General features: G+C 36.8%; 1 protein-coding gene across 1 annotated transcript in view; it reads left to right on the forward strand.

Moving 5' to 3' along the window:
- KCNH8 (potassium voltage-gated channel, subfamily H (eag-related), member 8) overlaps positions 1–12,153 on the forward strand; it is a gene marked incomplete at its 5' end in the record, with an annotated part of 78,249 nt that extends 66,096 nt beyond the window's left edge. Inside the window, one exon of the mRNA XM_009573066.1 lies at positions 11,455–12,153. Coding sequence (XP_009571361.1) covers positions 11,455–12,153 — 699 coding nt within the window. The remainder of the gene's footprint in view (positions 1–11,454) is intronic.
- Between the last annotated feature and the right edge of the window lie 1,339 nt (positions 12,154–13,492).

A 13,492-nucleotide genomic window follows, 5' to 3' on the forward strand; every position in this document is an offset into this window, starting at 1 on the left:
GGTGTACTGGATGCCCCTCCAAGTGAAAGCAAACTGTGGCCTGCACTCTGCCGCCAAAGGGATTCAGAAGAATGCATTAGCGATATCAGTTGTGGCGTACCACTTGGCTGCCTTTGACTCCAGTTTGTATTTAAGTTCTAGCAGTCGGCAGTGGCATGACTTCATTCAGGCCACGATAATGGAGTTCCTACATTTAGGGCAGTTTGGGGCTTTTAACTCTTTCCGAGATTAATTTTCTACATGAAAGCTATATAAAAGTTTGTATCATGTGCTAGAGCTAAAAACAAAGTGAGTTTAGCATAGTTAGTGTATCTAGTTTTCTTAGGATTTATCCTCTTCTGTATGTGCTTCTATTTCTCTCTTTCCTCTCATTCTTTCCCCAAGCCCCTTCTTCCAACTTTTCTTGTTTTGGTGAATGCTATGCTTTTGGAGAATTTCCTTGAAAGAAATGCAAAGCCAGTCATGTTCAAATTCACATCAAACATTTCAAATCACTTTACCTGTACCTATTTAGAATGAAACAGAAGTTCATCCATTCAAAAAAAAATGCAGGGCCAATATTGTTTGGTGGTGCTTTCTATTCTTCCCTTCCAATAACTTCAAGCCTGTAATCAACTATCAATCTGACACTAAAGAGGAGATGTTCTCTGGCTAAACTGTTTCATATATCCAGCCACTGCAGTACTTTGGCTAACAAGATGAAAGCATCAGACTTTAACTTCACAGTTATACTGCAAGACTAAAATCTGTTCCCAGCATACTCTGTCTTTCAGTATGAAGAGATTAGAGACAATTTCTTATAATTCCACACAAGGAAACATTTCAATAAGTCCAACCACCAGCTTCCTTTCTTTTTTCCTGATCTCTTTGGTTACCAGAAATGTCAAGTTTTATTTTATTTTTCCTTCTACATTTCGTACACTTAATCTAGTTATTTTTTTATTTCTATGAATGAAGTATTTGGCTTGTAAACCTCTTTCATTCTGGGTCAGTTAACTTGGTCAGATAACTTAAATGTCCTAAGCTAAGAGTGCATGCATGGTTAGTTAGTCGCTATGAATGCAACACCTCATTTGTATGTCAAGCTGTAGAGTTCAGACAAAAGTCTCATGCCCCATTGACTACAGTTTTTCATAAGCCTTGGTCAAAGAACTCAGACATATCTCCAAGATGTTCATTGACAACACTATTATGATAGAAAATTATATTTCTTATATAATACTTTTGAAACAGACAAGTCATATTGATTCATCCCTTTTGACTTTGAAGAGGACAGGTATTTTTAAAATGATGTATTACATGGTTATCTGCAAGAGGAATGGGAAAATACATCATGGTGGCAGATGTGCTAAGGCAGGCATCTTGTGGATTAACCAAACATTTCAACTGCAACAGTTCTGGGCTTGTCATTGTTTTTCTAGTGAAAAGCAATAAATAAATCTTGGAGCAGGGCAGTATGTTAAGCAGAAGAAGAAACAGAAACCTGATGAAGGTCATTTCCCTCCATGCACGATCTTCATTTTCCCCTGCTAACACTATCCAAACAAAATGTTACGCAACTTGCTTGCTCACACTGACATAAAAAAGGAAATACGACCACATGCAGTAAAACACTAAAGTTTCCACACGGGGTAACAGAATTCAAAATCCAGAGACAAACATTTCACTGTTCTGAATAAGGATCACTCTTTTATTTTAAAATTGAGGAGTGGGGATCAGTCCATTTTTTCACATAGTATGCTACCTGCAAGACTTCACTTGAAATAAGAAGTGCTTACCTCCCAAGACTTCTGCATTCTCTCCTGGGATAGAGATGGATTTGAACCACTAATTCTTGATTAAACAAGTCAACCATTAGGTTGTCAGACAAAAAAAAGTCATCACCAGCAGGTCCTTCTCTTCTTTCCATGGAAGTGTGACAGAAGTGGGTTCATCTATAGTCTCTCTGTTGAGCAGGTATTAGGAGACCTGTAAGTAAGAGGAAGAGAATCTCTGGAGATTTAAAAAGAGTACCACCAACTTCTGGAGTCTTGCCAGCTTGGTGTGTGAGACAGAATTTGTTTTCACACTGCGTAACTGACTGAGGCCTGCACCAACATGGAGTGCTAAGTACTAAAACTGGAAGCCAAACAAGGTTTTGACAAGGTTCAGACATTTTTTGGCAACACCTGAATTGATTTACATCTAGCCTGGTTAGTGATAAAACAACACTAATAATAACGCAACCAGAAGATAAAAATAACACAATAATGTTGAAAAAATTCTGAAAATAGTTGTATTTACTGTTTAGTCACAACAGAGGAAGATACCTTTCTCTGATTACAGAACCTCATAGAATTTACAGAAGATTATAGAGCTACATGAGGCTACAGGAATGATTATATAAAACCCTGCACTCTGGAAAACACACCAGACTTAGTCTAGGAACCTAAGGGAACATTTATATTCAACTTTGCAGTATCTCTAAGATTAATTTACTCCATGCTGTATAGAGTACATTTCATAGAGTACATCTACACTAGTGTAGATATGTTTAAGATGAAGATTGTTGTTGGTGCCTTGCAGCACTTGGAAGGAGTATTCTCTACTTTCCAAGCTCATATTTTGTTTTCTGTCTAAGAAGTCCCCTAGCAAAGAAAACAGCATTCTGCATTCTGACCAAGCAAGAGTCTTAAACATAGAAACGCTTATATACGTGAGAATTCTCGAATCAGCGTGACAAAGCATGGGCATATAATATGGACAAATATTGGACCGGGACATAAAAAAAAAAAGCATGAGGACCAATTCTAAACTGGTATAGATTTAGATTTCATAGGTAACATTCTGGGCTCAAATCCCAGAGACAGATGGGTATCCTCCAAGTCCACCCATGGATCAAAATTTTCATTGACAAAACTGCATGACTATAAGGCTGCTTAATTGCATATTCTACATGTATTCAAACATGCCCCATCTGGAGTTTCTGAATTGACAGTACTGACTTGGTACTTACCCAAATGAGCCTATGAGTAGCCTTGCTGGAACACACTAGCTGTTCCCTGGGTTTTCTGTTGTTACACTAAGTATTGAACAACACTTGTAGACCAGTGCTTTCATCATTCCATCACTCGATGATGACCATTAATGGAAGATTATGACTATCGCTGCAGCAGACTGCTAGCAGTAGTTAAAATGCCAGCAGAATTAGAAACAAACTTCTCTATTACGACATGCAGCCTCCTCCTGAAAAAGAAAATATGAGAAAACAGGTCACCAGTAGCCCACAGCAGCAAACACTATCATTAATACATTTTCCAGTGGAGATCAGAAGTCAATCAACAAATGCAAAAATAACTGCTTTCATGAAAGGCAATTGTATTACAACAGTTCACTAGTTAGCTTAAAAACATTTCAACTGTTCGTTGAGGGAACAAAGACATGCATCTTCCCATTCAGACATTCAATACAGTCTGTTGTTAGCAAAACAAAGCAAAGCAAAGCAAAAAAGATGAATCTACAAAACAAGCTATGCCCAGCTTAGATATCCAGTGGAGCTCTTGGCAGTATTTTAGGCATTTAACATTCACTACATAATCCAAAGGAAAGTTCATTTACCTAAGAATGGGACTAACAGAAGACAGAGCCTTGCTTTCACTTCTCCGTTTGCTACGTATTAACTTTAGGACTAACGGATGCACAGAATTCCTCCAAGGAGGGTAGGCTCCAAAGTCAGCACTGCCACTTTATTAGGCAATGTGAGAAAAACTTGAACATGCCCCAGATACCTATTATAGGAATATATTCCAGCTGCTCAGCCAGTTACCCAGCTTCTTCATTCCCTCACCTAACCTCACTGCTCACTTTGAGCCTGAATGAGATCCAAGCTAATAAAAGGGAATTTCCCTCCGGTTCAGTATTGCAAGGTGGAGTGGAAGAGGACTACTTAATCTCCTACCCTATTTGCCCATTCCAGTCTAAATAACCACTGAATAAAAAAGGCATGACTTTCTTTATAGTTCAGTATGCTCAGTATGTGGCAGGCAAGAAAGATAAGGTTCAGGTTCTTGCTCCTGTAAAAATGCAATTATTTAAGCATAAGTTTCAAGATTAAGTGACTGAATACCCAACAGCACGGCACATTTTCTGAGCTGGGAAAAGCTTGATTCAAAGACCTGCTCCAAATCAGGCAGAGCGAGAATTTAGGAACAGGTCTTCTGCCTTAAAAGTATGCATCCTTCCTTTGCAGAGATCTGTACACCCAACCTGGTCTTTCCAATGCATGTGTCTGCAAAGACTGATCAGATGAGTGTATCTAAGCACTCAGCATTTTTTCAGAGGCACCATTTACCTGCTGCAATCATACATAACTACTAAGGAGCCCAGAAGTAAAAATAGGAAACCACTAAGCAGATTTTCTGAGATATACAGATGGCCATAAGTCTAGATTAAAGCACCTGCCTATTGCTGTCCCATTGTCTGTACCCTACTATGCTTTTAGCTATCATTTGAATGCAACTATATGAAAAGAGCATGGAAATACTTCTACTTTGATTCAATGTGCAAAACCCAAATCTGAATAATTTAAAACATAGACCAGTTAAAAATAAGAAATTACCCAAATTTTAGTCATAATTTTTCTCCCGTAATTTGCTGAGTGCACATGTACATGTTCTCCATTCAAATACACAGGTACACGATTTCATGCTCAGATATACAAGACAGCTTGCACAGTGCATGCAGACAAACTCAGATTTCTTTGTCATGTCTCCTGTTCTTCCCATATGTGACCCAGCTCCAGTGCAGCCTCCTTCAGCTTCAGAATCTGGGGACTGATTTCGTACTTTACCACATCAGTAGACCCTACAGTTACAGTACTAAAACAGTATAACGAACAGAGTACTCACATTTCTCCCATTCAACTGAAAAACAAACAAACATGAGGAAATATGAATAGGGTCAGGTTTTGTACTAGAAAATTGCCTTCTGTTTAGCAGCATGTTGGAGTACTTAGTGGAAATTCAGCTATTTTTAATTTTAGAGTTTTTTAGATGCAACTGCTTAAAATACTCTAAGCATTTGGCACTTATTCAAAACAGAGAAAATGCATTCACAGGGATATTTCACTTTCATTTAACAAAAGGAACGATCCTAAATAAACATGTTTATTTTCCAGATCACCTAAAGAAATTTTATAAATAGATTATTTTAAAACATATGTCACATCCAGCTGCCAAAAATCAATCTCATCCTCCTCTCAGGACAGGGAAAAAAAGCATTCTTTTTTTAAAGAAAAACATATTCCTTAATACTAAAAATGTATGCACATGATGAAAACAGTCATTTTATAATCAGTGCCAATGAAGAAAATCTGGTAAAGCAAAGTTAATCAGGCCGTCAGTTTTACATAGGGGATGTACTGCAAAGTTCAGTTTACAGCTTAAGAACTCATATAAAAAACTCCCTTAACTTATAGTAACTAAAAACATGTTCTTTGTAACAAGTTCATACTATATTATCATATGAGAGAAATTATTTTGCAGCAAGGCTATCCCAATAATTCACTTTGGAAAACATCCTCCAATCTAAACAAATGTGGCAAAATGTGAACTAATGACATTTATTGATGATGAAAACCAATCATGACTAGCCTATCCCTTTTGGATTTTAACTATGTAAATCTAGCATAAAATTCAAGACATAAAACCTAGTATTATTTGTGTTAACAAATAAAAGTTTCCTAAACCATAAACACCAAGTAAACACATTTTTTTATCTATTGAGATTTGTAAAAATATATTTTCCTTTTAGCATTGATATTCTTATTTCCAAAGAACTCCTACCTTGTTGTTGTTTTGTCTCTCTGCTCTTGTACTTTGATGATTGTAGAGTAGTCTTTCCAGCTATTTTTTCCTTTCTTTTAATGTTAGCTTAATAGCTGTTGGCAGATTAAGGTAACAAAAACGGCTAATGCTCTAAAGCTTAGGTTAATTTCTTTTTCAAGCAGGACATACAGCATATACAGAGCATAGGTCCTATATGCTGTGGTGTCTCTCTTGCACTTTTCCTTGGTGGAAAGGCACCTGAGACACAAAAAAGAATCAAGAAAGGAAGCAATGCAGTGTAAAAATCAACTGGGCACCAAAAGCTGACTTCAGACTTGAATAAAAAATATTACTACCATGACAGATGATGGCGATTATCCTTTCTAACAGGCATTTCAAAACCTTCCTGTACTGAAAAGATCTATTTTCCCAACATCTAAATGTAAATCTCTGTTGGTATGCAAGTTCACTGCTTTTTCTCTTATGTCTAGAAGATATAAGAAAAAGCTGATTGCCGTTCTCTTTCTAAAACCAATTTACACTGGAAACAATCTACTCCAGCAGATCTCAACAAACCAAATTCATCTGTCTTTCTTTGCCCATCACATTTTCTAAAACTCTTCATTGGTAGCATTTTCTTTTGGATTGTCTTTGGTTAGATCTTTTAAGTCACTGACAAAGTACACTTAGGGACCAGCCTAAGTCATTCCTAGTGAAGAAAACTGGGAGCATGATTAATGCATGCAAAGTGTGATTCAGTGAAAATCCTCAGACATTTTTCTACAATACTCCGCATAGGCAGAGTATTATATTCATGCCTCTGACATTTTCTTTTCAGATGTAATGTTTAACATTTCTCTTTGTTGAATTTCATATTACTGATATTTAAAAGTGAACATGAATTTGATTTAGCCACTAAAAATAAATATTAAATAAAACCAGATCAGGATAGACTGCTAAAAAGAATGGCTTGAAATGTCCTCCCAAGATGACAGCAAACCACTGATTATAAAGCATTCCAATCATGTGTGAATCCAGCTCACAGTGATTACATCTCAGTCACATTTTCTTAGTTGGTTTAGAGGAATGTCATGCGGACAGTAACATCTAAGTAGTCTACTGACAAGATATATATTACATCTACAGTTTATTCTTATCTGTTAAACCAGTTATTCAGTTAAAGAAGAGAATTAGATTGTTTCACCATGGCTTACTCTTGAGAAATTTATGTTGTTCTCTTTTAACTAATTTATGTTCTCTTTAACTAATTAAATCTTTTAACTAATTAATTTATGTTCTCTTTTAACTATTTCCTTAGGCACTTATAGAAATTGTTTGCTTAATATTTTTGCCCAATATTATATATTACCACCTCAGGCTTTCATTCAACAGTACATGTTAACAGCTTCTCTTCTCTTAGCACCTGGGATTTCCATGATCCTCCAGTTGCTCTCAAAGTCAGTAGCTTGTCAAAGTCAGAGTTTGTCCCTGATACTTTCCGAAGTCCTTGAAGCAGTAATTTCCAAACCTGGTTTTCTTACTGCCACCATCAGGCTGACACTGTCCTGATTCTATGCCAACCTGAAGGCAGCATCCATATCCAACAATGAAGAGCCACAAATTATTATTAGAACTGCAGTTTGGGAACCCTTTCTCTAGACTGAATTTCATGGGGGGCCCTGTTGACTTGAATACACTTAAATTATATAGTCCTTTATACTTTCCTATTTTGTCCTTACTTGTTTAATAGCAATAGCAATAATCTTAGTGTCCTAATTTACCCAGACAGACTGGTTGCCCTCGAACTACCTGTGAGCTGGCTAGCAAGTCAGCAGAGAAACCAGCAAAATTTTCTTCTGCTCCTGCATAGAATCATAGAATCATTTAGGTTGGAAAAGACCTTTAAGATCATCGAGTCCAGCCATAAACCTAACACTGCCAAGTCCACCACTAAACCATGTCCCTAAGCGCCACGTCTACACGTCTTTTAAATCCCTCCAGAGATGGTGACTCAACCACTTCCCTGGGCAGCCTGTTCCAATACTTGATAACCCTTTCGGTGAAGAAATTTTTCCTAATATCTAATCTAAACCTCCCCTGCTGCAACTTCAGGCCATTTCCTCTCATCCTATTGCTTGAGCCCAACACCCACCTCGCTACAGCCTCATTTCAGGTAGTTATAGAGAGCAATAAGGTCTCCCCTCAGCCCCCTCTTCTCCAGCCTGAACAACCCCAGTTCCCTCAGCCACTCCTTATAAGACTTTTTTTTTTTAATCTCTGTTTTGAAATATATTCTTTCTTTATAACAGAGTCTGCTAAAAAGATACCAGCACATTGCTTTTGACCAGCCTGAGAAGCACCTCTTGCTAATTCAAGCTAAATCTGTATAAATCCCAGTTTCTATATCAGGAAACATTGCAGTATCTTTTTCAAGTCCTAGAAACTGTTAAGGTAGCATTTCAAGTATATTTGGGATCTCACAGATCATTTTAAAGCTGTCTGCCTAGCGCAGCGGGAACCATTTGTACAACTAGCTGTATTGCCTAGCAATAATCACTGAACTCCTGAAAAGAGAATAGCCTTACCAGCATGCAAGGAATTAGTCCTTTCGCTCAGGAGGAAACTGTACTGCTTTCAATTTCTGTTTCACAGACTTAAAATTTCTTTTGCTTTTAATCTCTGTTCTTTTGCACTTTCTGGAGCACTGTGAAATAGTTAACATCATTGATAAAATTGTTCCCTGTTACACCTGCTTATTTGCATCTGTTCAAGAATCTCTGCAGGATGTAAAAAGGATAGCATAAACAGTATATTATTGATAGTAACAGTATACTATGTAAGTATATAAATATAATAATATAGAGATAGATGGTAAGTAATAGTAGTACAGATATTGGAGGTTTAAACTGATAAGATTAACAGTTTGCAAAAGCCAAAAAAGGTTTTACATGATCCAGAAAATTACCTATTTGCTTTGCGTATGTGTCGAGCAGAATTGGTCCAAATAGATCTTACTAAATGGTGGTCAATTTCTAACGAAGTTTGGCACAAAAACTTTGGATCTTAACTATCATGCTACTGGAAACTATTAAAGCATACATCAAAGGCTGGTTTATCAGGTCAGTTCCTATGATTGTGTGGAGCAAGCTTATGAGAAGACAGCACTCTAACAGCTAGCTGATATATCAAAAATAGTATCTGGGCACAAAAGCAAGTTGTAATTAACAGAGATTCAGGACTGCCACAAGTATTGATGCTGGGATTGACTTTTGCTGTATTGCCTCAATGAATTGGCAAAAGAAACATGTTAAAGAATAATTAAACTTTTAAAAAGTCTTTAAGTTATCAGAAACGGAACAGAAAAACTTGGACCAAACCAAAGAAGATATTTTAAAGTTGCAGATATTTTCACACAGCATTCACAGTTTGGGTAAGGTGCTTACTCATAAGGTAGTATCAATCTTCCTATCTGCACGACTGCAGAAAGCCCTGTAAAATGGATTCAAGTTGGGAAATTAGGCACAGAAAACAAAGTTGCTTTATCTGCTAGGAGCAGAGGCAGTGATTATCCTAAAAAAGAACGGATGACCACTGAATCTAGGTAGCCATGGGTTTGGTTGTCCTTCTTCCCCCTTTCTTCCCAAAGAAGCCTTTGGAGGTTTGCAATGCCATCTCCCAGTTCAACTGGAGCACAGTTGCTCTTGCATGGTTGATTCATCTAGAAATCTCACAACGTGTTTCCTTACAGTCTGACAGTACCAAGAACCTTCTTTAGCTCCTCTGACCCCACAGGAAGCCTGTTCGCAACTCACTTTCCTAACATATTTTAATCCCTCACTTAACTGAAGTCCAGATGAGCTACCAGGCATTCAAAGCTTAATCTCAGCTGGCAGAAGGAGATCTCCTGGTTATTTTCTATCTAGCATGACTTAATTAGGTAACACGGCAGAAAGAAAGAAAGGTGGAGAGACAGACAGAGAGATATCCTGTAATGTGCCACTCAAGAGCCTCCTCCCTTTAAGCATTTTCCCTCCAGGGGTAGTGTGATCATTATTACAAAACAATTAAACAACACGATGGGTTTGAACTCTTAGCTCAGAGAGAAACAAATAGATGTATAGGAGCTGTATTGGAGCTTCCTACTTTCCTTCTAACTTGGAATTTCTTTATAATTATTGTGCCTGCACTAACGCAGTCAAACTTATCCTGAAATATCTTTTCAGCAGATTTCTTTGGAACTTTCCTGTCAGAAAAATGAAAATTGTATTTCTATTTCTGATTACATGAAGATTGATCTGTGTAGGGCACCTAATAGGTGGTGTCTTTACTTCAGGGCAAAGAAAGGCCCCCTGAATTAGCCTTTTTTCTTTTTGACAGGTGTTTTATCCTTCTGAAGATAAATGTGCAGTCATGTCTTTTTTTCAACAGAGTATTTTCACTAGCATCAGTATGAGAAACTCTATTTTAACAGTAATGACAGTGGTTTGACCTAAAATAGATTGATTAGCTACCATGGAGACAAAGTTCATTTCTACCTCTGATTAGGTTCATTTCTCTTTATTAAAAATAATTGACTGATTTTAACTTCCTACAAACTTTTCCTTAAGAAGGAAAAAGGAAAGACAAACACATTTGAAATGGTGAGTGGGTCGCTTTTATGTTTGAGTTAGGCTTTTCATTTCCCACAATGTCCTTATAATGTCCTAACAAACGTCCCCATTAATGTTCATATATCAATTTACTTTAAATCACAAATTCAGAACCTGTCAATCTGCTCCCCACCCAAACCAGCAATTTTTGTAAGATTAAAGCCTTCATGTAATTCATTGGATGCTATCAGTGGTTTCAGTATTAAAAAAAAGGTCTAATAGAAAATATGATTCTTCCTTTTGCACACACACCAGAGTAATCTATGCTATGGATTACTATCTTTCTTAGTGTTATATGAAACACCTTTCAAGCATAAACATAACTACAGGGAAGTAAACTGTTTCAGAGGTTTTTATATTGTTTAAATGTTTAGAGGTAGCAAGTGGTTTTTAGAGGTTCCAGTTTCTTTTTTTTTTTTTTTTTTTTTGTTTTTCGTAGTAGTCTACCAGATTTTCATGTAACTAGTACTTGCATCTGACAACTTCGGGTATGGGTTTCTTTTATTTTACTAGGAAGACAGCAGGATATTTCACGTGTATTTCTGAACAAGATTTCACAAGACTTCATTTTTATATCATTCATCGGTATAAAATGGGTTAACAAAAAAGGTTTATGCATTAAAATATTTAATGATTGATCAAGAAGCTATTGATGTCATATTGCTACTGGAAATCATCTCAGTTCTGACCCTAAGGCCATTCTTTATATAGAGAGTATCATTTAAAATCAGGTGAATTACCCCTACAGTTTCCATCTTATGTTTTTATTAAGTTGTTTTAATTATTTCAATATGCCACAGGAAGTGTAACATGTAGCTGTGGTAAGGTAGATGGATGGACTATTTCCCACACATATATTAGTAGAGTATATTTCTTTAAAGTAAAGACACTGTGCCACAGATCAAAGCTGATATTGTTAGAAGGAAAAAAAGATATGTACGTATGTATTTCAGGCATGACTGCATAAATAAATACTGTGATATTTTGCCCTGCCATAACAGGTGACCACTTTAACTCAAGAAGTCTCACAATTAAGTAAGGATATGAAGAACGTGATGCACCTTCTGGAGAACCTGCTCACATCCCAGAAGCCTCCAGGGTTCTGTGCTGTGCACGGCATATCTCGAAGTCCTACCCTGGAAAGTCTGCAGTCTCGAATGGCTTGGACTACACATCAACCTTGGACGCACATGCAAGGTTGCACCAAAGCACAACTTTGCCACAGCAACACATTATGTGACATTCGGAATGCAGATCTGTCCTCTGTAGGCAGCAGTCCCCAAAGAACTGAACCCAACCTGCAAAATTCTATGGATGGTGAATTTTACTACACACCAGGCCTTCACAATTCCCCCTCCCAGTATCAGGTAATTCAGAAAGACAATTTGCAATTTTTAAGATGCACCTCTCCCCGTTCAGATGCTACCTTGACTCCTCTTCAGTCTATTTCAGCAACTCTTTCTTCTTCAGTATGCTCTTCATCAGAGACATCATTACACCTCGTGCTCCCCAGCAGATCTGAGGAAGGTAGCTTTAGCCAAGGAGCAATCAGCTCACTAAGCCTTGAGAACCTGCCGGGATCATGGGACCTGGAAGGAACAGCCGGAGTAGTTTCTGCACCGACCCCAGATTTCCCGATAGACATTGTGACAAGCACAAGGGACGTTAAAGATAAAGACTACCAAGCCATAGACGCATAATGAGAAACAGTGAACTAGTACTCGAAGCATGTTCCGCAGCTGCCAGTTTTAAATTTAGAGAGTGCTGCATGACTGCTTTATTTGACCTTTTCTCTGGCGATCATGGAGACTCACAAACATGAAAATTCAGATTTACAGAAAGTAAGAACAGGTATTAGTGGTTCATACTATAGGGAAAAAAAATTTCTAGATTCTAGAAGCATGTTGAAAAGCTTTTTGTATACAGATATAACTTACTGGTCTGTTTGGCAGACTTTTGTGATAGTCCAAAGACCCTGAGGGTCAGAGCAGCTGGAAGTCTAGGACAAAAGAACTGTCATGGGTGGCTTTTGTTCATCGAAGCAAAGGTTTTCCCTGAGTGTCTGACTGTTGTTCCCAAACAATATCTATGGCACTGCTTGCTTCAGGTGATCATGGGTCCTGCTGGTCTGTTTGTCAGTTCTGTGAAGGCAAAGGGACAATTATCGCTGCATGTCATCTAGACAATCAACCAAACAGAGCTGGTAGAGAGTGGTTAGTTGTTGCACGTTATTTGTCATGTAAATGAAACCTCTTAATTTATCTAAAAATACTATTTTTATATACTTGGTATGAAACATGTACTTAAAAATTATTTAAAATATTTATAAGGAGAATAAGAGTTTGTTTTCATTTTGGTAAACGCTTGCAGTTTTAACAAGAAATGCACTACCATCATGTATTAGATCAAATACTATTTATTGTTAAGATATTATGTAGTTTACAAATTGATTCCCTTTTATGTGCATGCAATTTGCAATGAATGTATTCATGCTGGTGGAATACAAATAAAATAAGGTATTATTTTATTTAAAAAAAATAAAACAGCTGGAATGTTGTATCCTATATTGTCAGCTATCACTGCTTAAATGTGAGTTGTTATACTGATAACATTAAGTATCCTTGGTTTGTGTCTTAGTATTGCAGTATTATTGATAAGACCAAGTCAATATTTTACTACGCATCTTTTGGGATTTTATATCTGGACAAGAAAATTAAGAGGGATGGAAACTACTGAGTAAATTGAGGAATCTAAAGGACAAAATCACAATGGTTTAATCAGAGACAAAGGAAAAAGTTTAAAATAGTTATTTATTTGATTATTTTTACTTACATATGTAAAAACTAGCTTTGACCTTTACCCAAAAAGAAAAGAGACTATTTAATCCAGAACGTGATTTAATGCCCAAAGAAAATTTGAAGGTTTTTTCAGTATTTAATGTATTAGGAACTTATATTGCTACAGTGCAACCAGAGCTACTGTTTTGCATTGGAATTTTGATTTATATATTTAAATATATAAATTTATATATTTATATAT

This window comes from Fulmarus glacialis, unplaced genomic scaffold (assembly GCF_000690835.1).
Source record: "Fulmarus glacialis isolate BGI_N327 unplaced genomic scaffold, ASM69083v1 scaffold17392, whole genome shotgun sequence".
In the NCBI taxonomy this organism is placed as follows: Eukaryota; Metazoa; Chordata; class Aves; order Procellariiformes; family Procellariidae; genus Fulmarus; species Fulmarus glacialis.